Source organism: Stegostoma tigrinum, chromosome 10 (genome assembly GCF_030684315.1).
Source record: "Stegostoma tigrinum isolate sSteTig4 chromosome 10, sSteTig4.hap1, whole genome shotgun sequence".
Taxonomy (NCBI): Eukaryota; Metazoa; Chordata; class Chondrichthyes; order Orectolobiformes; family Stegostomatidae; genus Stegostoma; species Stegostoma tigrinum.
In genome coordinates, this window is record NC_081363.1 from 64,574,912 (window position 1) to 64,601,337 (window position 26,426).

At 38.1% G+C, this 26,426-nt stretch overlaps 1 protein-coding gene across 7 annotated transcripts in view; it reads right to left on the reverse strand.

Moving 5' to 3' along the window:
• aqr (aquarius intron-binding spliceosomal factor) overlaps positions 1–26,426 on the reverse strand; it is a 75,502-nt gene that overhangs the window by 11,419 nt on the left and 37,657 nt on the right. For all 7 annotated transcript variants that reach the window (XM_048537386.2, XM_048537385.1, XM_048537384.1 and 4 more), the window contains 10 exons: positions 23,502–23,680; positions 22,957–23,124; positions 22,204–22,373; positions 18,098–18,339; positions 17,688–17,831; positions 13,721–13,790; positions 13,373–13,483; positions 8,009–8,118; positions 3,418–3,553; positions 1,951–2,160 (listed from right to left, as the gene is read on the reverse strand). In XM_048537386.2, the coding sequence (XP_048393343.1) occupies positions 1,951–2,160; positions 3,418–3,553; positions 8,009–8,118; positions 13,373–13,483; positions 13,721–13,790; positions 17,688–17,831; positions 18,098–18,339; positions 22,204–22,373; positions 22,957–23,124; positions 23,502–23,680 (1,540 nt within the window). The remainder of the gene's footprint in view (positions 1–1,950; positions 2,161–3,417; positions 3,554–8,008; positions 8,119–13,372; positions 13,484–13,720; positions 13,791–17,687; positions 17,832–18,097; positions 18,340–22,203; positions 22,374–22,956; positions 23,125–23,501; positions 23,681–26,426) is intronic.

A 26,426-nucleotide genomic window follows, 5' to 3' on the forward strand; every position in this document is an offset into this window, starting at 1 on the left:
TAAATGGTTATTTCACTGCAACATAGAAAGAAACCTTGCTAAAAGAATCTATCCAAATGCCACTTTATTTTCGCCATTATATACTCACCATTTTATTTTCTTTCTTTCCATTTTATGCCCTTACGCTTTAAATGTTTTGGTCTTGGCTTCGCTAACAACTACATAAATTTTCCCAACAGCACAGAGTGAGATAGTTAATGTAGGTTCTTACATATTTACCATAAGATAATCATTTCCCACATTCCTTCGTAAAACCAGTACAAAAGTATTTAAACCTTTCAACTATTTTAAGTCAGGCAAGAGATGCTGTTTCTTTCCACTGACTGTTCTTTAACTTATGCCCTTCCTTCTGCATAGACATAGGGAGCGCAATGAAAAGTCCTTTTCAGTAACTTGCTTACTTAGGATTTTGGAAAACTTGACACTTCAGGGTTACCCCATTCGGGTTGCTATCATTTGAATGAAATATCAAACTGATGACTGCCTTATCAATTAAACTGGGCCCTTACAATATTTGAGCACTTCTGGTGACATGTTCAATATATTTCATCCAAAAAAAAGACCAAAACTAAAAATAAAGTCATTTACTTCAACTGTTGTTTGTCAAACTTTGCTGTGTGCGTATTTGTTGCTATGCTTGCGACTTCACAAAACTGTAATTCAAAAGTAAGCCACTGGCTCTCAAGTGCTTGAGAATCCTCATGAAATGTAAGGCTCCAAATATGTAAATTATTTATTTTAAATGTCTTTATTTTTATTCACAGAACCTTTACTGTACTCCTTTTATTCTAAACTGGAAGGAACTTAATCCGTATGGCATTAAATATTGTTTTTCCATTTGTCTGTTTTTAATTCATCATTTTCAAACCAGTTAACTTAGGGCTACAATAGAAATTTGCAAATTCCCAGTTCAACAACCTTTAGTTCTTCTCTTTCTTCAAGGTAAACCCAATTGGGTTTTGATCATAACTGCTCCAAGTATTATTAAATCCACCAAACCCAGTTCTGCTTTGCCACTCAGAACTGGATCTAAGACAGCACAGAAGATTGATTATGTAAACAATGATAGATGCATTCAAAGAAGCCTTCTTGTTTTGACCAGAAGCCACCATCTTTTTTAAAACTATCTTGAAATAAGATAAAGTTCTTCACTAAGTACAACACTCGTATCTTTAAGTTGATTGTAAACATCATCCATGATAAATTATTCCTCCTATCTGATGGTCAATGATACATTTAACAAAATGGTATCAAATTTCTTATTTCTTAATACAAGAAAGATTTGATATCATCGCCAAAGCTCCTTTGCTATATCTCCTTTCAAATTATTAAGCATTCTTCCTTGTTTTATCTTTCCTGATCACTGCAAGAATATTCATTGTCAGACTGTTTTAGTTCAATCTCATTACTGGTAAAAACCACTTTAATTAAATCTAAAAGTATACCATGAATGATTGTTTCAAATAAATGATGGGCTTTACCAACAAAAAAATGTTCCCATCTTCATCACTGTGAATGCTGTATTTTTTAAAGGGAGGCCTTTGTATTTTAGTTTTTAGGATCTATAATGGTATATAATTAATAACTTTAAAGTAAGCTCAGTATGCTAACTACAAACTAAAACCAGGAGCATGACTATGATTTCATGGACTGTAACCATGATTTTACTTACACATTATGGAGTACTTAAGAAATAACCAGTAACAACCTGCAAGTACAACTAAAACTCAGACACGAGAGATAAAGGTCAGGCATTTTGTATTGTGTGAGGTGAGTCCACTTTCGATGTTTCCCATTCTGTAACTAATGCTAGAGTTAAGGTTATAAGCAGTAAACAAAACCATGTTTCTATTATTTTTGAAAAATCAGGCAATAAATCCTGACATCTTATTTACTCATCAGGTTGGAATAGGCACAAGATTTTTGGCTATTCTTACAAGTGTGGCCTACCTCCAGCTGAGTAAATATTTTATTGATGTGTCTGAAACAACCTTCAGCTATTTCCATATCTTCTTCATATGATTGACCTTTAAAAATAGGCTGGGGTGCATTTGCAAAGTATTTATGGAATGGAAAATTCTCAGACACTGTTGTAACATCACCAGACTTTCCACATTTGGTCTTTACTTTGCTGAGATATTCTTCCCAACGTGACATCACCTGAAAGAGAGAAAACAAATGCACTGATGTCCTCCTGCGTAGTTAGATCACAATAAACTTGAGCCTTAGGCCATACATGATAATATTGAGTCAAATATTAGAAAGAATATTCTTATTTGGAACATTTATGAATCTAAACAAATTATAGAGCAGCTAGGCAGTGTGTCACTAAGTGGCTGGAATTAATAATTACCCCAAGCTTGACCAATGGGATTTAAAAGGGAAGCAAAAGGGGTGGAGAGAGGAGATGGAATGGATGGAACAGGTATGATCACCAGCATGTATGGTAACAACTCACCAAAGTTGCTTAAACACACTTCCTACCAGTACAACAGTTGCTGGTGTAAATAACAGAACTTTAAGGATCACTAGAAGATAGCACCTAGATGTTTTCCTAAGTTACAAACCTCCTGTTTCTTCAGGTTGATCAGTCAAAAATAAGCAATGTCCAACAAGCACATCATTGTAACAACAGCATAAGGATGATCGTGACTTTAAGGGAAGTCCATCACCACCTTCTAACGGAAGCGCACTAAGCAAATGGCAACAAATGCAATTTCAACAGTTGCTCTTAAATCCAGAGGAAAAAATGAATAAGGTCAGGGCAATGTTAGCCCTTATTTCAAGGGGGTTGGAGTATATGGGTGGAGTAGTCTTACTGCAACTGTACAAGGTGCTGGTGAGACTACATCTGGAGTACTGTAAGCAGCGTGATATGGAAGGATTGTCTTATGGTCAAAGGCTTATAAGTTGGGGCTCTATTCACTGGAGTTTAGAAGAATGAAAGGTGATCTCTTTGAAACATAGGATTCTTAAGGGGCTTGACAGGGCAAATGCTGAGAGGATATTTGCCCTGACGGCAGAGTTTCTGATAAAGCGACACAGTCTCAGAATAATGGAGACACCAATTTAAGACTGAGATGAGGAGGAATTTCTTCTCTCAGAAGGTTGAGTGTCTTCAGAACTCCTTTCCACAGACAGCTGTGGGGGCAGAGTCCTTGTGTCTCCTTGAAGATTAGATAGATTAATTCTGGATTAGCAGAGGAATCAAGGGTTACAGGAAAAAGGACATAAGAAATGATGAATGACGAAGCAGGCTTGGGGGTTATATTCCTGTTCATATCTTTCATGGTCTATAACTTTTAAGATGTCACCTATCATTGCCACAAATACCAATTAAACAGAATAATGCTCAAATCTTCCCACATTTCCGATCATTGAGATTTGATTTAATTTTCCATACTGCAATCATCTCACCTGATACAGGTAAAAATGCCCTGCTGTTTCACAAGTATATGAAACATCTCCAGGGACTCCCAGACTCTCCTGCAATCGTCCCACTTCACGCAATAATTCGAGTCTCCGAGCCAACACGTAATTTACCCGACCATACCTATAAAGCAAATTTCAAACAAACTAGGTTGTAGTACCTAAATGTTATTTGGTTCACAAATTAAAATCTTATATACTTATATTTCCAATATTGCATATGCATGTGGAAATATTTGTACCATATTACAATGCATGATTAGACTGTGAAATTTGTCACATCTTAAGCATTACATATTTAATTGTAATTAGTTAATTTGAGAATGGAAAATACAAAAATATAAACAGATTCTTAAAGTCAGAAACGAATTAATTCTTCAGCACAAAGATCACAGCCATTATGCAAAAGTAATATTTTTCTACATATCCAGATACATATTCTTATTAATACATAACTTGGCTGTATATGTCTCACTCTTGACTATAGACATAAATCTCATCCTACAATTTTGGCATATAACCTAGATTGACCATCAAGCGTGTGACTGAGGAAATACTACATTGTTGCAGGCACCATCTTTCAGATGAGAAATTAAACAGGCTACTTTAGCTGCCTGCTAGTTATACAAACAGACAAACGGTAAAGATCCTTGGCACTTTTCAAAGCAAAAGTACTCTCCATGTGTCTTAGCCAGCATTCTTCCCTCAACCACTACCACCCCAAATAATTTGGTTATTGTTGTATATATTGTATTCCATTTGGTTTCCCATATCTTCAAGTACTAAGATCTTGTATGATATATTAGTTTACCAACTTATTCAATGTAGAACTCTGCATACGTGCAATAAACTGAGTTGTGTGTTCATTTGTCTGTGTTTCTAGATTTTTCTAATGTCATATGGACAAGGTTGAATGTCCAAAATGTAACAGTTGGAAATTCATTTTGTCACTACTTGTGAAATATTGCTATAAAATGGCTGCAACATTTGTTTTCATAATAGTCACTGCAAAGAAATTAAGTCTGTGAGATGCTTTGAAGCACTTGTTAAAGAAATTACAAGTGAGTATGAAAATGTTTTTGTTACAATCAACAAAACTAAGTAAACTAAATTTTATTTGAAATTCTTTTTCCTAGCCCATAATTTTTATGCTTAAAGCATCAGTATCAAATATTTCCACATTAAGGACAGCTTAGATGTGCTGCCCAATATGATTCAACTTCACAGTCAGCACTACACCCCTTAATAAGAGTGACATTTGCTTTGTGCCCACAGCAGCTACAAAGAATGGGAACTTAGTGCCTTATTAGGGGACCATGGTGAAAAGCGAAATTTTATTTTGAAAAAACTAATTTCATATATAGAAAGATTCATCCCAATAATCCATACTCAATTTCAACCCAGGCCCCAGGAGCAGCAGGCCAGAATCTAACTCAATGCATCACTCAGTCTTTGTGAAATGAAATTTTATATAAATAGATAATGCATGAAGTAGTTAAATCTACTAACAAATTTAATGAATACAGCAAGGTGTTGAGTTTCAAGTCAGTTTTCTTGTCAGTTAGTTCATAAAGACATTGTTCCACTGGGCTAGTCACAAAGTTGCATGTTGCACTGTTTCACGTAGAGAGGATTAATCTACCACTAAAACACAATATTGTGCAGGGGTATTTGGGTTACATTGTTAAATTAAAAACAATGTTTAATTCGTGTAAGGAGGCAAATTTGCAAACTGCAAATTTCAGAACGTAGTTTTTTTTTAAATGCTTAAATGCATGTGCAATTAAGTGTCATACTTGCTTGCAAAATCTACAGGTGTAATGTTTTGAATATAAAAGAAGTAGATTTTTGTGTTGATGCTCATAGTCGCTTGTATATATTGCTATGTGATATGATATTAACAAGGTTATTGATTTACAATGATGGAAAACTTGAACTACATCGCAACATATTTCTATAGATATGATGCGTGTGCATATCTTTCATTTTGACAGGGAGTAGCCCATGAGACCCATTCATCAATCACGTACAGTTGAAGATGTAACTCAGGTCTACAATCAGAAGTATCAAACACATCACGGATACAGTCACAGAAATGTACAGCGTGGAGACAGACCATTTGGTCCAACTCGTCCATGCCAACCAGATATTCTAAATTAATCTAGTCCCATTTGCCAGCAATTGGCTCACACCCCTCTAAACTCTTCCTATTCACATACCTATCCAGATAGCTTTTAAAATGTTGTATTTGTACCAGCCTCCACCTTTCCCTCTGGCAGCTCATTCCATACATGTACTACCGCTGTGTGAAAAAGTTACTCTTAGGTCCTTTCTAAATCTTTTCCCTCTCAATTTAAACCTATACCCTCTAGTTGTGCGCTTTCCTACACTGAGAAAAAGGATCTTGACTATTCACTCCACCCAGCCTCCGAAGGTCCAGGGAAAATAGCCCCAGCCTATTCAGCCTTTCATCTTGGAGCAAAACAAAGTTGAAAATGTAAATTCGCAGAAGTTCCAGCAACTCAGCATGACACTGGTACTATTTAAAAGGTGACTTACAATAACAAAGAAAATTACGGCACAAGAACAGGCCCTTCGTCCCTCCAAGCCTGCGCCAATCGAGATCCTTTGTCTCACCTGTCATCTATTTTCTAAGGGTTTGTGTCCATTTGCTCCCCGCCCATCCACGTACCTGTCCAGATATATCTTAAAAGTCGCTGATGTGTCTGCGTCTACTGCGTTCCAGGCACCCACCACCCTCTACGTAAAGAACTTTCCACGCATATCTCCCTTAAAAACTTTCCTCCTCTCACTTTGAACTCATGACCCCTAGTAATTGAGTCCCCCACGCTGGGAAAAAGCTTCTTGCTATCCACCCTGTCTATACCCCTCATGATTTTGTAGACCTCAACCAGGTCCCCCCTCAATCTCCGTCTTTCTAGGTGCAAGCTAGGTGGATTAGCCATGCTAAATTGCCCGTAGTGTTCAGGGGTATGTGGGGTATAGGGGGATGGGTCTGGGTGAGATTCTTCAAGGGGTAGTATGGATTTGTTGGGCCGAAGGGCCTGTTTCCACACTATAGGGAATCTAAAAAAAACAATAATCCTAATCTACTCAACCTCTCTTCATAGCTAGCACCCTCCATACCAGGCAACATCCTGGTGAACCTCCTCTGCACCCTCTCCAAAGCATCCACATCCTTTAGGTAATGTGGCGACCAGAACCGTACGCAGTACTCTAAATGTGGCCGAACCAAAGTCCTATACAACTGTAACATGACCTGCCAACTCTTGTACTCCATTACCTGTCCGATGAAGGAAAGCATGCCGTATGCCTTCTTGACCACCCTATTTGCCTGCGTTGCCACCTTCAGGGAACAATGGACCTGAATACCCAGATCTCTCTGTTCATCAATTTTCCCTAGGACTTTTCCATTTACTGTATAGTTCGCCCTTGAATTACATCTTCCAAAATGCATCCACTCGCATTTGCCCGGATTGAACTCCATCTGCCATTTATCTGCCCAACTCTCCAATCTATCTATATTCTGCTGTAATCTCCGACAGTCCCCTTCACTATCTGCTACTCCACCAATCTTAGTGTCATCTGCAAACTTGCTGATCAGACCACCTACAACTTAATCCAAATAATTTAAGTATATCACAAACAACAGTGGTCCCAGCACAGATCCCTGTAGAACACCAGGTCTCCAATTTGAGAAACTCCCTTCTACTACTACTCTCTGTCTCCTGTTGCCTAGCCAGTTTTTTATCCATATATAATAAATGACTTAAAAACACCATTCCATGAAGGGGTAAACAATACTGTCTATCATGTCCTTTTTATACACTAGAACAGACATAATAGAAATGGAAGTCAATACAGTGTGGAGCTGGAGAAACAGAGCAGGTCATTTTAGGTCCCAACCCAAAATGTTGGCTTTCCTGCTCCTCTGACGCAGCCTGGCCTGCTGTGTTCTTCCAGCTCTACACTGAATTGACTCTGACATTCAGCATCTGCAGTTCTAGCTATCTCATGAAAGAAATGGAAATTTTTTTTAAAAACACTTAAATGAAAATGATAACAAGGAGCATTAAGAGGCATTTGAATCCACAATATAAATTAAAGTCTGGGGGAACACATAACAATTTTAATTTGGATTGCACAGGAACGGCTTCAGTGAGGGCTGCAAAAGAAAATTTGCCTTCCTACACACACACAAAGTAACTTTGAAAGACATTTTTCAAAAATTAGACAATGAGTGAAGAAAAAGCTTTTGTGTAGTCTTTATTGCATACTTGTGCAAATATACAGACATGACTTTTGTTCAGATCCTTCATACACAGAATTAGTGAACACAATTAATGAATATACAGTATCAATGTGCCAAGATTATAACTTGTTCCACTTATGGTGCAATGGTAGTGTGCCTACCTCTGAGTCAGAAATAGAGGCTCAAGCCTCACCCGCTCCAGAGGTCTGGAATAACATCTCGGAACATGTTGATTGGAAAATGTCTTACAGGTTCCAGTTTTCATTTTCTGCATTCTATTATTACATATTCCTTCCAGTTGCTCACCTGCTAAAATCCTTTTCAGTCTCCAACTCCTCCTCTCCGTGACCCAGACGTAGAAGGTGACGCTCATCAATGTCCAGAGCCATGATCTTCTCAAACAGCTGATTCAATGCCTGGAGATTGACAGTAACAGATGACTCAGTGTTTAGAAATGAGAACAATGCTTGAAAATAATTAACTTGCTGCAATGTGTAAAACATTTTGGGAGTATTTCATGTTCCATATGATGTTAATCTGGTTTATCAGAATTCTGTCAACTTTAGATTGAACACTTTTAGACACTCGTCACCAGAAAAATCAACTGTCATGTTTCAACTTAATACTCAGTCCAAACCTGAAATTTTACAAAACGAAGTTCGCGATAAGTAATGTTTCAAGTGTGCAAGTTCATCTTTGAAGTTAATTGGTCTTCTGTATTATTTAGCAGTCAGCAGAAAGAAATTCAAGCAACCAGAGATTGAATTTTCTTTTCAAATAAGATTTCCTCTTTCTCAATTTTAAACATTTTTGTTCCATCTCCTTTGAATCACTCCCACTGCTCATTTTTGCTTTACGGGAGCTTTTTTGTGGGCTTTCAGTCCTTTTTTAAATTGACAATTTACCCTCCTTAATTTTACATTAAGTTAATTCACAAATTGTGAAGTTTTCTCAGGTTACAATGTGATTCAGATAAATTCAAAGAGGTATTGCTAAATATACTGAGAGCTATAACTTTACCACCATTACATATGAGTTTGATTTGGTGCTGAATTGATATGGTACAATTAACTCCACTTACAATATTTACCTCCTTGCACATGTTTAAATTTATCGAAATATTCTTTCTTCATGCAAAGTTTTTTTTTAAACTCTCACTCATTTGCAAAATGTTTCACGAACGACAGCAAGTGTGATTATCATGTGGAAATGTTTGTCAAAATGTGATAAACAATGTAGATATTTTTAAATCAATCTGTTAATACATGTCTAAGAAAGATGGGATTTGAATCTTCTGGTCCAGAGACAGAAACACTACAGCTGCTCCACCACAGCCCTTTAGAATATTGTTGTATATTTGGCAAAAACGCAATAGAGCTCTATCACACAATGTCCTTGACTATACAGTATTCTGTTTTTAGTTCCCTGCCTCTCAGTTCTCATGCTTCATTGAGCCAAGTTCACTTTGCTAAGAACTTAAAAATTATTCATAGTATCTGTACAATCTCTTCTTTTCCAGAAGATAACTTGCTTGGCAAAGTTTAAAGATTACACAAATACCAATGAGATTAAGGTATAAATTACAAAAGTCCAACTAATAAGAAATTTAGAAAATCAGTTACAATAAATTATACACATAGCTTTGCTTTTCCATTCCAACTTATTTCATCACTGATTAAATAAACTTCAGATACTGTAACAACATACTGTAAAAATATATGATTGTTTAAAATGACCCACACAATATCTTTCAATAGCTACTCGTATAAATTGAAAGAGTTCGCTTCGTCATTTGTAAAAAGCAGATTACAAATTGCAGCAACTGTTGCAAAAAATATATGCGCCTGAGGCACATGATTCTAATACGGTTTCTTGTGCAATCATCTGCTAACATGCAACTGCAGACTGAAATTTCCCAGAATGAAAATTCATTTTATATAGCCAGTCGTCACTGATCCCGTACATATAGCATTAAATATTCAAGAATATGTATTTCTGCTTAAAAATAATTACAAATTTATAGTTGCTCGTACATTTAAAAATTAAACATAAATATTGAGAAATCAAACACTGTTTCCACTAATACGATTTAAACAAGCGTGATTTATATCCTGTATACTAAGTTAATGCTGAAATGCTACAGTCATTGTAGACTTATGATCTTTCAGTTCTGAAACAGCCTATTAATTAATTTGTTTATAAGGCTAGGACTGAATTTTAGAAAAATGTAAAACCCCGTCACCAACAAAAGTGGGAATAGACCATGACAGAGATGTTTTACGCTACAAATTTGTTGCACTCCCCATAGTCAGGCTGTTTATCAATAGTAAATGAAAAGACTGACTGTGTAATATTGTACGTTAAAATAACCCAAATATCAAGAACCATGTTGTGGACATCAAGTTGGACTTAAACTGGTTCTACTTTGTGTTGTCTTTTCATTTTGATTATGAATGAATGTACAGTGTTCCTCAAATTGTACCGAATATGTGGAATGCTAAACGATCAATGGAACAGGAAATGCAAGGTACTGGTAACAGACACATTTCACTTCTTGAAATTAAAGTTATTTTTGCACCATCAAAAGGTAACTGTGGCAGTAGTACATAATAAAAATAATTACAAACAGCATCCTTAATATTGCCCCAGATTTTTCAACAGCCAGATAGTCGTTTCTGCAGCATTACTGGGAATTGCATGCCAGGACTCTGTGGAATCCTGATGTAGCAGGCTCTGAGGCAATCGCTTGGGACATTGAAAAATCCACTAAAAAATTCTTCTATGCTTGGAACCCACTGAAAGTATTGATGTAAATTGGAGAATTCAGGAGGGTCAGCTGCAGTTACGTAAATAGTTACCCATGAAAAGTAAGACACAGTTAAAAAGTTAGTCAAACTCCAGTATAACTAATAAACGGACCCACACCTTCAACTGAACATTCATATCCCCAAAGTGCACCTGATTCGATAGTAACCCCCTTCCACCTAAGATTTCCTCTCCTCCCTCCATCTTCTACCTTTAAAACCTATTCTCCTCCTCACAACATGCCCTGCCTCCACAGGATATGACAACACACTCCCCTCCAACTCCTCACTGGACATGATATCCCCTATCCAGCATCCCTTCCAACTATCTTACCAGCTGCATAGATCCCCCCGCAAGGCCAGTGCATGCTAGCAACTTCCAGATCAAGCAGTCAACTCCTGCCCATGGAACAGCAGCGCTGCTGTGTACAACCGCATGCAGTTTAGAGGGAGTGTTAGCTTTACCCACGCTAACACTTCCCTAGCCCTATCCCATCTTGCACCCGACTCAACCAGTGCCCTACCCTCGTACTTACCTTATGCACTTAGCCTTTCACAGGAGCTGTCAAAGTGGCTGCCTATGCTACCAAACGTTTAGACCATAAGACCATAAGACATAGGAGTGGAAGTAAGGCCATTCAGCCCATCGAGTCCACTCCACCATTTAAATCATGGCTGATGGGCATTTCAACTCCATTTCCCTGCACTCTCCCTGTAGCCCTTGATTCCTCATGAGATCAAGAATTTGTCGATCTCTGCCTTGAAAGCATCTAATGTCCCGGCCTCCACTGCACTCCGTGGCAATGAATTCCACAAGCCCACCACTCTCTGGCTGAAGAAATGTCTCCTCATTTCCATTTTAAATTTACCCCCTCTAATTTTAAGGCTGTGCCCACAGGTCCTAGTCTCCCTGCCTAATGGAAACAACTTCCCAGCGTCCACCCTTTCTAAGCCATACATTATCTTTTAAATCACAACATAGGAAACAAATGTTGTGATAGAGGGGGGCATAGTTTGACTTCCCCTGACTATGTTGCACAACAAGGACCTATCAGATTTAAACTATGTTCTGCATTTCTGAATTAGCCCTGATTAGAATTGCTTGTCAAAAATACAGAGTGCATTTTTACCATAAACAGCTTCAGATTGCCACTCCCCAGAAAATCTGGGCCAATATTTTTGACTCCACTGTAAAATTACTCCAGAAAAATGATTGCTTGATTTAGTATCTGCTCTGAAATATCACTGCCCACACAAATTTATTCAAATCAGTGGCAGTACATCCTGCATTCTTAAATGTCTTATTGTCAACAATGTAGTTGCTACATGGGAGTTTACCCCACAGAAGTATAGCTGCAATGCAGACTGAGTCTCTCTGATCAATTAACATTCCAGCCACAGATATATTTCCCAAGAACAGCTTAGACCAATCAATCAATGTAATAGAAAATAGTACCTATACCAAATCAGGATTTTAAAAACAAACAGGCAAGCTCAATGAAGAATTTAAAAAAAACTCAATAATATTACTCTACAAGACTCTGTATAAGATATAAATTATATTAAACAGTGGAAATGAAATACCAATCTCAGGATTTTAAACAAATATTATCAAAAGGAACTTTAGGGATGAGACAAACTTTGCCATAATGAGTTGTGTCTACAATGAACCTTCACTTCTATACAGTTTGAAAAGAAACATGTCATATAACACAGACAGTAGTCATTAATCAGCACGTTTGGCAATGTAAAACTATAACAAGTGTAACAGAAGTGTGCTAACTATTGCTTGGGTACTAATTTCAAAGAACTGTTCAGAACATGAGCAGGAAAGGTCAGAATATATAAAATAAGTATTTTGTTGCATTGAATACTAATGAAAATCTTAGCTTCTAACAATCAAACTAACTTCAAGACATTTTAAAAAAGTATTAAATACTGCAAACTGCAGTGAGTGCTGTCACATTCTGTCTGAATACTATTTTTGGATCAATCTAGGTTGATGACAGCTTCTTTGCATTGTTGGTCACAAAGGTCACACATAAACACAGGCCTGACCAGTGTTCTCTAGAAATTTCCCGATTCACAAAAATAACTCAAATTTTATGAGCTGACATCTTCACTTAGTAAAGTCATAGGAAAAGTTGATATTTTTTATTAAGAATAATGATCACGCTTATAAGTGAAGGGTCGTCTTTTGACAGTAAGGTCAGGCATGTTAGTTAGGGACAACAGGATACTCTTTACTTAGCCTGATTGTGTTATTCTTGATTTAGGGTCTATGAATGTTGACACTTGATGGTCAAAATGAAAAAAACGTTCTTGTGTGTATTCCCACAAGGACATGTATTCAAACAGTCCTTGCACCTCTTCTAATCAAAAAAAATTAAAATCGCTATTTTTAATGAAATCAACATTGATCCAGCAAGTTAAATCCAAAGCTAATCACAAATTAATACTTCTCTTCCGGAGTGATCATTCACATTCTCAGGGCATTCTACATATCATCAGTATCTCTAGTTTCACTGAGATCTATGTTACACACAACATAAACTTACATCGTAAAAACCAAAAGAACTGAGAATGCTGTAAATCAGGAACAAAAATAGAAGTTAGTGAAAAAGCACAGCAGGTCTGGTAGCATCTGTGAAGAAAAAAAAAATCAGTTAACATTTCTGGTCCGATGATTTTTCCTCGGAACTTGCTCAGTTCTGAGTAAAGTTAACTCTGATATTTCCTTCACAGATGCTGCCAGACCTGCTGTGCTTTTCCACTAATTTATGTTTTTATTCGTAAACATTATAGTCAGCCTGACTGGATCTTGTTCTATGTAATAGATCATTGAAAATACTTATTGTTCACATACCTGGTTAGAATGTGTCACAATGAGAGTCCTCTGCTCTGGAAAGTTGTGATACAGGTTAGAAATTATCTGTACAGCCACATCAGTTTTTCCTGTACCTGGTGGGCCTACTACCTAAAACACAGAAATCAGTAACAAAGAAAAATGTGGGGAAACAGTCAGTCAGTCAGTTAAAACACTTCCTGTAGATCCTCCCTGACCTACAGGGTATTTTCAGCATCTTTTGTTTTTATTTTAAATTTCCAGCATTTGGAGTATTTTATTTTTGTTGCATTAAACGCAGTCAAATAAATACTTGCAAAAATGAGCAAGAAGAGGGAACAAAAGCTAAACATTTCGTTATGTTCTTACCATTGTTAGCCCTGGCTGCATACCAGCCCGAATTGCTTCTATCTGTGTTGGTGTGAATTGAATCGTGTTTCTGGAATTAAAACCCACATGAGAATAAACAACATGTCAAGAGAAAAAAAAAGCATTCTTCTGAATTTCAAATTAATGCCCAAAATTAAAGGCTCATAACTCTGATGAATACCTCATCTACATTTCAGCACATCCTACTTTATGATAATGACTCATCATAAAATGAGGTTTAATTTGCTTTTCAAGCCATCATGCTGCTGCTTCTTTGCTAATGCTACCTCAGTTATTAATAAAACCTATTTTTAAAACTCAACTGTCTGAAATGTTTCCTTCCACTCTCATGGCTTGGGTTGCTTACTACAGCTGAATGCTGATAAGGTAAATTCCATTTGTCCAAAGTATTGGGTGACCTTAAACAGGGATGTGACCTTGTCCTGGGAGGTGGCCAGGGTATTCACTCCGAGTTTAGTCACCAGTCAGGCACAACCTGAAGCATGACTGTATACTATCATAGTCTGGTAAGAGTATAGATGGAACCTGTTAGCGTGGTTAAAGACTACTTAAATTTTATGTAGGATACGGTTTTTTCTTAAAGTATTAAGGAACACACTTATACAAAAACGCCTAAAGCAGCACCAACTATAAAATACTTAAATGTACATTTAGAAACTACATGAAATACTTGGTACCCAAAATTTAACCCGAAACAAACACATTAAAAACAGATCAAGTAGTTATTCACCTGATTCCTGGTTTAATACAAAAATAACAGAATTTATCTAACTAATAGTAACTGCACAACTTTTGAAAATTCTTTTCATAGGATGTGCGCTCCTGACTGGGCTAGTATTTATTGCCCATCCCTAGTTGCCCTTGAGAAGTCGATTGTGAGGGGACTGCACGAATCACTGCAGCCCATTTGGTGTCAGTAATTCCCCAATGCAGGTCGGGAGGAACACCGAGAAAAACTGTCAAACATTTACAAGTCAGGATGGTGAGTGGCTTGGAGCTGAACTCACGTAACTGCTACCCTTGTCCTTGGAGATGGTAGTGGCTATGGAAGGTGCTAAGGGGTTTTGGTGAAATTCTGAAATGTATCTAGCAGACAGCACACACTGCTGCTACTGTGTGTGAGGGGTGTTAAGAGTGATTGTTTATCAATTATGGTGCCAACCAATTCAGCTGCTTTGTCCTGAATGCTGTAAAACTTCTTAACTGTTGTTGAAATTGCACTCATCCATCTAAGTGCGTAGTATTCCATCACACTGTTGACATCTGCTTTGTAGATGGTGGCCAGGCTTCTGGTAGTTTGGAGCATAGTTACTTGTCACAAGATTCTTAGCTTCTGACATGCTTTGTAGCCACCACAATTATTACTATATCCCCAGAATGCTAACAGCAGATTCAGCAATGGTAATGCCACTGAATGGTTAGATTTTTCTCTTGATGGAATGGTTATTGCCTGGCACATGTGTGGCGTGAATCTTTCTTGCCATCTGTTAGCCCAAGCCTAGATGCTGTCCGGGTCTTGCTGCACTTGTAAATCAACTATCTCATTACCTGGGGAGGCCATGATTGCACCACGTCCAATACCAGCCATCAGCAAACATCCCTATATCTGACCTTACGATGCAGGGAAGGTTCTTGATGAAGCAGCTGAAGATGGCTGGGCCTAGACACTGCCCTGAGGAGAACATGGAGCGATATCCTGGAACTGAGACGAACTCAAATAAACATAGCCAACTTTCTCTGTGTCAGGTGCAACTCCAACCAACGGAGGGCTTTTCCTCAAAGCCATTGACTCTTGCTTTGTTAGGACTCCTTGATGCCACAGTTGATCAAAAGCAGCCTTCGTGTCAAGGTCACTTGTGCCTTATCTCTGGAGTTTAGTGCTTTTGTCCATGTTTGAACCAAGGCTATAATGACACAGCAGCTGAGAGGCCTAATGAATTTGAAACTCAAACTGAATGTCTGTGAGCAGATTGTTGCTGAGAAAGTATTATACGAGTAACAGCACTGTTGATGGCAGCTTCCATCACTTTACTGATGATCAAGAGTAGACTGAAGGGGCAGTAATTAACTGGGTCGGATGTGTCCTGCTTTTTGTGGACAAGACATACCTGAGCAATTTTCTACATTGTCAGTTAGGTGCCAGTGTGGTAACTGTATTGGAACAACTTGGCTCGGAGTGTGACAAGTTCTGGAGCACAAGTCTTCAACACTGTTGTTTGAATGTCAGGGCTCACACACTTTGCTTATCCATTGCTTTCAGCCATTCTTGATTTGAAACAGAGTGAATCAATTTATCACGAAGATTGGCATTTGAGTTGCTGGGGACCTCTGGAGGGGGCTGAGATGGATCATCTATGCTACACTTCTGGCTGAAGATTTTGCAAATGTTTCAGCCTTATCTTTTACACTGATGTTCCGCGTTACCCAACCATTGGGGATGGTGATTTTTGTGGTGCCTCCTCCTCCAAGGAGCTGTTTTATTGTCCCCCACCATTTATGACTAAACATGACAGGACTGGACCTTAGATCTGATCCACTGGTTATAAAATCACTCACGCCTAATACTGTCTAATACACGTTGCATATGCAGTTTGGCATACATTAGTACTGTGTTGTAGGTTCACAGGCAGATGCCTCCTTTTTAGGTATGCATGATGCTGCTCCTGCCATGCTTTTCTGCACTCTTCATCCAACCAGGGTTGAGCGTCTGCCTTGATGGTAATGGTACAGTGGGTATCACACCAGGGTACGAGTTTGCAGATTGCATTAGAGTAGAATTCCGCTGATGGCCCCCAGCTCCTCATGGATACCAGTCAAGTTGCTGGATCTGTACAAAGTCTATCTTATTTAACAAAGTGATACTGCCACAGAATAGGCAGGAGAGTATCTTCAGTGTGACAGTGGGCCTTTACTTAAATTGCCACGGGCAGGTGCCTTTATGGCAGTAAAAATGGTGAGGGCGAGGACAAGTATGTCCTTCCCTCTTGTTGGTTCCTTCACCAAGTGCTGTAGAACAAGTCTCCCAATGATGTCACTCAGGATACTATCAAATACATCAGTAGTGGTGCTGCTAAGCTATTCTTTGTGATGGACAGTGAAGACCCCAGTTTCACTGCTTCCTCCAAGTGGTGTTCAATAGGATTTGTACTGATTTGTCAGGTGTGGGGTGGGGAAGAGATACGTGGTAATCAGTATGTTGATCCTGTTTGACCCATTACCTCGAGTCAGGTCTTTTGATGTGAAGGATTTCAAGTTTTTTTATAATGTCTGAAAGCAACGTATGAAAATAAGGGTCTTTTTATCCAGTCCTTCTATTCAGATCTAAACAATACCAATGCATCATATCATTACAGAATTATTTATTTAGCAGCTCAGTGCATCTCATGCTTAGAGTGAGCATAGACACATACAAAGTACGTGGCTTCTTCATTGTGACACAAATTCAGATCCTCTCAGTTCACAATTGTCCACCTCCTGGTAATTGGTTGACACAGTGGTTGAATTATTGGGGTGGGCGTGAAATTTTAAGACTCTTCCTTCAGAATAGTGGCCTGGCTATGAATGCCTTTTTTTTAAATTAAAAATTTGTACAAGTTGGAGACAGGGCAGCTCCTTTGTGGAGCCTGCTCTCCCTCAATTAAACATAAGTTCATCTTGCTGTTGCTTTCAAATTGGACAACCTTCTCTTGGCCAACCAGCATCAACTGCTAGCTCAGGCATACTTAACAGGAAAGCGAGCCCATCCTTTTCTCCTTAATTGGCTGCTTTTGGGAAAATCAAAGGTGGCAGGATGTCGAGTCAATGACATTTTTCCCTGTAAATGGTACTTGCCAATGGTTGAACATGAACTGCAGGGGCCATGAAATGTAACAGGTTAGAAACTAAAATAGGACAATTGAATGAACAGACAAATCACTAAATTATTAGGAAACTCTTCTGTCATTACCTCTTTGGCTGGTTATACGGGTAAGGTCCTCTGTTTGGAATCACATGAGGTTCAACAATTAAAGTTGTAGTCGCTTCCTTCTCTCCATCATCATTTTCCCCTTTTCGTTTTTTCCCTTTTCCAAGCTGCAAGGGGAACGTGATCCTAAAGTTTAGGGTGGGGAGGAATGCTCATAATAGTGATGACAAAATTATTACACATTTTTCTCATTAACCAAAATAATTTTCATTTTTCCATTAACACTGTTTTACTGTATTCTGCATTACACTGTACAACACTATAAACAAGATGACATTGAATGCAGGATGCATCTTTCTAAAAAGGTACTACAATACTCAATTACATGAATATATTTTTGAACTGAGAAAAAAAACGGATTAAAGTTTGCAGATGTCAATATAAATTCTTACCTGAAGGGAGGCTTTTGCAGAGCAGAGTTCTCAACCGTTGTTTTAATAGTACACCCAGGAAAACTAGCTTTCAGGTGCTCAGTAGAGAGAAAGGTATCATTAAAATCTAGTTTGGAAATCTGATTTGGCATTTTAGAATAATGAGCACTTCCAGGGTCTCCATATCCGAGTATTATATCATGAAGCCAGTCAGGGACTACACACTCTGTATTCATTAGATTGCGGATGGTCTCGAGCACTGCCTGAGGATTTGAAATTTGAAAATGGTCACTCAAAATGAAAGTTACAGCAGTCAAGTATGGTAGAATACAATAAAATTCTTACTTAAAAGAGAGAGTTATAGACGAAATCACTGCTGTTTTTAATGTGACATAATGTGTCTAAAACATATGAAGATCATTAGTTCTGTATTTTTGAATGTTATATTAGCGGCAAAAGGGTTTAAGAGTCTTAGTTCAGATTTCTCTTACGGTTAGCGGGTTTAGTTTACAGTTAGAAAGGACAATGCAATGTCAACATCCATTTTGTGAGCGCGAGAATACAACAGCAAAGCTATACTGCTAAGCTTGTTTGAGAACTGGTCAAACCACATTTGGAATATTGTAAGTGGTTTTTGGGTCACATATTTAAGGATGAATGTGCTGGCCTTAGAGATGGTTCCGAGGAGGCTTATAAGGGCTTGTCATATGAAGAGTGGTTAAGGACTCTGGATCTGTACTTGGAGTTTAGAAGGGTCAGAATTCTGATTGAAACTTATAGAATAAAGAAAGACTTGCGTAGAGTGGGTGTGAAGATGCTGCTTCCACTATAAGGAGAAAGAAGGACAGAAGGGCACAGCCTCAGAGTGAACGATGGCCCTACAGAACATAGCTGAGGAAGTACTTTTTCAATCCAAGGTTAGTGAATCCATAGAGCTCAGTGCTACTGAAGTCTGTGAAGGCAAAATCATTAAGTGTATTTAAGACAGAGATGGATAGATTCTTGATTAGTAAGGGGATCAAACGTTACAGGTAGAAGGCATGAAAGTGTGGATGAGAAACATATCAGCGGATTCAATGGATCGAACGGCCCAATTCCACATCTTATGATTGTGTGTGCGTGTGTGTGCGTGTGTGGGCGTGTGTGGGCGTGTGTGGGCGTGTGTGGGCGTGTGTGGGCGTGTGTGGGCGGGGGGTGGTCTGGAGTGCAATGATGAACTTGCAGGTAGTTCTGTAGCTGTGGTGATTTCTTTTAAATCAATATTCGAAAGAGATTTCCGGGTAATATCAATGTTTTATTCATGTTGGGAGTTTACAAATGAGCAAAGTAAACTATGTATTGCATTTGGGTTTCAGATAAGAGACTCTGGAATAATTTTTTTTAAGTTTGGGGAGACACCTATACCTTGAAAGAAAGCTTCTGGGTTTCAGTTTGACAACTTTAGTCAGAGTCATACTGAATGGAATCAGACTCTCACATCTAACTCGTCCATGCCGACCGGGTTTTCCAAACTAATATAGTCCCATTTTCCTGCATATGGCTCATATCTCTCTAAACATTTCTTATTCATACACCTGTCCAAATGTCTTTTAATTGTTGTAACTGTACCTGCCCCTATTACTATTTCTTGCAATTCATTCCATATATGCACCATAGTGTGTGGGGGGAAAAAAATGCCCCTCAGGACCCTTTCAAACATTTCCTTCTCATTTTAAACTGAGCCCTCCAGTTTTGAACTCCCCACGCTAGGGAGCAGACCTTTGCTATTCACATTATTTATGCCTCTCATAATTTTATAAACATCTATAAGCTCAACCCTCAATCTTGTACGGTTCAGGGAAAAATCTCCTAGCCTACTTAACCTTTCTTTATAACACAAATCCTCCAGTCCTGGTAACGTTCTTGCAAATCTTTTCTGCACCTTTTCTAATTTAATACTTAATGCCAACATAATTTAATTTCTACAGCAGGATGACCGAAACTGTTGCCAGCACTCCAAAAGAGGTCTTACCAATGTCCTATACAGCCACAACATGATGTCCAACACCTATCCTACATTTTGCACAAGTATTGCCTAGAAGTGTGACTGTGTGTGTGTGTGTGTGTGTGTGCGCGTGTGCGTGTTTGTTTTGCACATTCTTCCCATGTCTGTGTGAGTTTCCTCCCACAGTCCAAAGAATGTGTAGGTTAGGTGGATCGGATGTGTGAAATTGCCCATAGTGTCCAGGAACATGCAGGTTATGTGGATTATGAGGATTATGAGGATTACAGGGATTGGGTGGGGGCAAGTCTGAACAGTTGCTCTTTGGAGAGTCGGTGTGGATTTGTTGGGCCAAATGACCTGTTTCTGCACTGTAGGGATTCAATGCATCTATTTTAGTTTATTCCATTCTAAATTCATTTCTTTGGTGTAATAAATTTCTATTTTATAGTTAGAACTAAAAATGCAACATTGCTAGTTATGGTTCACTGGAAAACATAACTAAAACAGAAAGAAATTATAATCTCTCAAGTCAGATTTCAGACTGGGATCTGATTTGGATAGCAATAATATCCAGGATCATAAAACAAGCCATCAATTCAACATACATAGCATGATTGGGAAAAGCTGTCAAATGTGCAGATATTCATAAAACATGGGAATTACAAAGAAATTCCACAGACCATGGTACTTTGACACTGGCATTACTCTTTAAAAAGTTCAAAGTATGGGGGGGACGCGGGGAGTGCACGCAGGTCAGTTGTTGCAGAAAACACCGTCAGTCTGCTATTGCGGAATGGAAATGGAAAATGCTGCAAACACTCAGGTCAGGCAGCATTTGTGGAAAAAGAACCTGAGTTAACATTTTAGGTCAATGACCTTTCAATTGAACTTTAATAAAGTGTCATCAAACCTGAATTGATCATTAGTTTTTCCACAGCTGGTGCCAGAGCTGCTCAATATTTTCTGCTTTTATTTCAATTACCAGCAGCTACAGCATTTTGTTTGAGTAGTTTTGAAGGGGCCATTCTGGTAATTATGCCCTGAGGTCTTTGACATAATGTGTTTTAAATAAAATAATCAACAGAACCAAGATTCCATATGCCATTAGTCTCCAGTCTAATTTAGAATGAATATATGAATTATAAAAACTGACATCCATGTGTCACGAGTAAAGTTAATCAGCATGGAGACTTCAGCAGCATTAAAAAGAGATAACCTTTGGCCGTTCATGACCATTAAATGTCAACATGGTTAAGAACTCTAAACAGGTACATCATAGTTTTAAATTTAAGGTCCAAAGCAAAAAGATTACTGTGTTTTCATAAACATACACAGCTGTATTGCAAATTAACTCAAACCATAAACTGCACTATATTTAGACAATATGAATTCCAGGGAGGAAATGGTGTGACTATTTTTTTCATTCATCCTTAGAATGTGGCAGCTTCTGGCAGGGCTACCATTTATTGAGCATCTCTAACTGTCTCAAGAATTTTTTTTTGTTCTTCAACTTGTTCTTGAACTGTTGGTGGCTTCTTAGTATAACACTGGAGTCACATAGGCCAAATTGAGTAAGGTATTCTCTAAAAGGATATTGGTTACCTGGGTGAGTTTTGTGAATAATATGGCAAATTTGTGGCAAAGGTTTGACTTATAAAAGAGTTTTTAAATGGAATTAAAATGATCAAACTGCAATGATGAACTCTAAATTCTCATTCTCTGGATAACTAATTCTGTAATATTCTTTCTGCTCATAATGAATAATTAATTTGCTAAAATTGCAGCACGGTGGCTCAGTGGTTAACACTGCAGCCTCACTGCGCCAGGGCCCAGGTTCGATTCCGGCCTCGGGTAACTGTCTGCGTGGAGTTCGGACATTCTCCCCACGTCTGCATGGGTTTCCTCTGGATGCTCCAGTTTCCTCCCACTGTCCAAAGATGTGCAGGCTAGGTGGATCGGCCACGCTAAATTGCCCATAGTGTTCAGGGGTGTGTGGGTTATAGGGGGTTATGTCTGGGTGGGATGCTCCAAGGGTCGGTGTGGACTTGTTGGGCTGAAGGGCCTGTTTCCACACTGTAGGGAATCTAATCTAATCTAACCTAATTGTGTGAAGCAGAATTATGGAAAATTGCATTATGACCACCTTAAAATTATTTTCCTTGGGTTTTCTTCTCATGATAATATTGAAGGTCTCATAGACATCTTCCGCTCCACTCTGAATGGAGAAGCTCATGTCCTGCTGATACTGGTTGGGATCCAACCATACTCGGTAGGTTCGTGAATCTCCCTTCAGCTTTGGTTTAGGCTCAGGACCTATGAAAAGACAAAAGTGACCATTATAAGTTCCAGGAGGTAAACAGTGATATATTTTTAGTGTTATGTATATGCATACTCAGTAGAGAACCTCAACAAGTCCTTTCACAAGTTCAGGGCATTGCAAAGTAATTCACAACTTTTTGAGTTGTAAGTCATTTATTTTAAGACAAATGTGACAATATGCATGCAGCAAGCTTCAACAAACAAGAAATAACTAGTTAAGTAATTTCTTTTACTGAGAATGGATGGTTAATTCACCAATACATTGGGAGAAATGTCCTTCTCTGCTCTGAGGCACGCCATGGAATCTTTTAGATTTACCTAAACAGACATACTGCTGCTGTTCAACTTCTCATCCAATACATCTCCATGAATTTAGCAATCCGAGTAATTGTAACAAAATATCAAGCCAGATCCTGTGCACGTGGTCCTGGAACCCACAGCTCGCTTGACTCAAATGTGAAAATGCACATGAGTGAACCAAACAGATACAATGCATGGCTTAGTATTTGTGTTCTAGATACACATGCACTCATTCTAATTTTTTTTTAAATCTTCAATGAGAAACATAAAAAAGTACCATCTTCAATGACCCGTCCTTTCTCATCCAGCATGCCTTGAATTTCACATCCTCGCACAAACACAAGCCCATACTGCTCTGCGAATGGCTGCTTTCGATCAAACTTTGTGCCATAAGCCAATACTGGTCGAACAGTTATAAGGAAGCACACATCATGTTTGCGAAGTGCTACAAAATTGAAAATGCAATATGTAAAGGCAGAAAACAGTAAAAATATGCACAATCCTGCTCTTTTCGCTGACCAAACAAACAACACAAACAGTGACTATTTGGAACAAGGAGAGGATTTATCCTTTCAATGTAAATTATTTTAATTATACAAGTCTAGCCAAAACCAGATGAGATATATTATAACATATAATTAGTTAAACAAGTACAAGCTTTTTTTGATGTACTGGGGTCACAATTTCAGGTTTTCTACTTCTTTTCTCTTTCTGTGGGTGATTCAACACAATGTTTCAGCATTTGGACAATTTACAATATCCTGCAAAACAGGAAATAATACACTTTGTAGCCACTGCAAAATGACGCAAACACGGAGTTACCTTCCCATTCCTCTCTGATTTGAGAGCGAACATTGAGGTTGATGGTCACATCCGCACGGACTCTTGCTGGCCAGTTCTGACCAATATTGGGTTTTGCTACTTCGACAATGGAGAAAGTGACGATAGGCTGAGCCATTCGAGCCCAGCCACCAAATACAACTCCTCCATACTCGCCCTGCCTAAGAAGATATTAAACAAATTAATGATTCAAGCAAAATACTGTTAAGTAAATTATCTCACCCAGCATTGTAACAAAATAATCCCGTAAAATTATTTTCCAACTTAAAATGGTTAAAATTGGATTCAGTTTGGTAACAAAGAGCAAGCAAAGTGACTTAAGTATTGCATTCCCAGATTAATTTCAGAACAGTAAGAATTTTCTGGTGATAATGGTAAAAAGGCCATTTCAATTCAACTTTCATCAAATACTTTTAATGTCTGAGACCATCATGCAGCAAAGGGACTTTTAAGAGGACAACTACTAACCTAAAATAGCTGCTGACATTACCTGACCAGGTTGAGTCAAGCTCATGAAACCATCAATAAAGGAAGAGCAACCTGAGCAGAAATCATGATAAAAAGATATGGAAATTCAGATCTCAAGTCCCTTGTTAATTTGCACCTTTCTGAAAAGGTACACACCAGAATAAAAGTTGCCTACTTACTCCAGCTTGAATATACTATGATGCCACAATCCAAAAAAAGACATCAGGTGACAGCTTTTGAGCGGCAGAGTGCAAAAAAAAACACAAACTGATGACAAGATGCTTCCAAGTCAGTGCCAGGTGAAAAAGCAACTTGAAACAGCTAATATTCACCAAGAACTCAAAAGAGACCTGTGCAAGCATTTCAACTGCTGAAATAACAGTCATGACTCAGGTTGTTCTTACAACTCAAAGACTCTTAGAACTTCAAACTGAAATTGGCTTTATCCTTTTGTCTGTACTAGGCACCCTTTGCCCTTCTTTCTAAACTTAATGGCATTTGTGCATATTTGATGTCGCATTTTTACTTTTTTTGGGGAGTACTACGTAACCAAATTCCTTTTTCATTCAAACAAATCTTGTAATTTGGAGCTTTTATTTGCTTCTAGTTAATTATGTTTATTTGCAACGTGATAGTTACATGCCAAAAAAATTAAATATTTATTGAGATGGACCAAAAGGTGAGCCGATTCCCCATCCTCACTTGACTGTAACGCATGTGGGGCTTAATCTATGATGCATTCACTGATGATGACAAAATTGGAGTGGGGTCAAGCAAATTGTTCCTTCAATGCAGTTTGAAAAACAACTTTGCAGAAATATAAAAACTGGAAAAAAGGTTTTCTTGTGGTGTCTCTAAGGTTTATAAATGCTGCGATATTCATATTTGATGTCAATGTTTTAAATGAACTGGATATAAAAGTATGAAAAATTAAGTGTTAACTTTACAAGCATTAAAACAGGCAGCTATGCATCTAGAGAAGTTCTTCCTGAAAACCATAAAAACAAATAATTACAACACTGGTCGCTGACAATCTTGGAGCTAGAAACTGAGGCAACAACTTCTGAACAGCAAAGCAGAGAGGGCAAAAGGAATATGAACTGATAACAAGATGCCGGAATGATCTCTCTATTCCCCTGTCTCTTTACACCTCAAAGTCAGTCCCTGACGAATAAACAACTATAAAACTCGAAACCCATCTTTACCTTCATGCCTATACTAGAAACCCTCTTCTCTTGTCTTTCTTTAACTTAGCACCAGTTATTGCATGAGCATTTAATGTGACACTTATTATTTTGAGATTAATAAGGTTCCACATTGTCACTCAGGAAAACCTTGTAATTTTGCTACTTGAGTTTGTTAATCTCATATTGATTGAATTATGGTAGCTGCGTGCTAAAAAGGGGGTTTCAAAGAGATGGAAGTTAATTCCTCCTCCTCACTTGTGTGTTACAAAATATACTTTAAAAGGATGACAGGAGATAAAGAATTAAACAGCTTTTTTTAAAAACTGTGATCCAAAGCTAATGCAACACCAAAAATATTTTTCTAAAGAAATTGTACATATCATTTTAAACTCGGACATTGTCATACAGCATGGAAACAGATTCTTCGGTCCAACTAGTCCATGCCAACCATGCTCCCAAACCAAACTAATCCCACCTGCCTGCATCTGGCCCATATCCCTGCAAACCTTTCCTGTTCAATTATTTATCAAAAGTTTTTTAAACATTGTAACTATACCTGCATCCACCTGGCATTCATTCCATTTACAACACCACTGAGTTAAAAAAATGTTGCCCCAATGTCTAACTGTTTAAAATCTTTCTCCTCCCACCTTAAAAATATTTCTTAGTTTTGAACTACTCCAACTTGGGGAAAAGACCTTTGCCATTCACCTTACCTATGCTCCTCATAATTTTATAAGGTATCGCCTCAACCTCCTCTGCTCTGCTTCAATGAAAGAATATCCAATCTATCTTGATAGCTCGATCCCTCTATTCCTGGAATCATCCAGGTAAATCCTTTCTGAACCCTATTGGTTTAATGATATAACAGGGAGACCAGAACAAGACAAGGTACTCAAGAAGAGTCCTATGCAACCTCAACATGACTTCCCAACTCCTGTACTCAAAGGTCTGAGCAATGCAGGCAAGTGTATTATCTGCCTTCTTAACCACCTTGTCTACCTGGGACGTGGAGTTATTAATACCTATCTTAAAACTGAAATAGTTATAGAAGGAAAAAAAAACGCTTTAATTGCACTCCAGCCAGTGTTATTTCATAAAGGTTAAATATTAATCAGATGAATTTCAATAACATTCTTTAAAGAAACGAGAAAACAGAAAGCTTAAGTTGTTCAAGAATTTGTTAAAGTGAACTTCTGTACATCAAGTCTGAAGTGGGCTGGGCATTGCAACATTCCACAATTGGACTGGA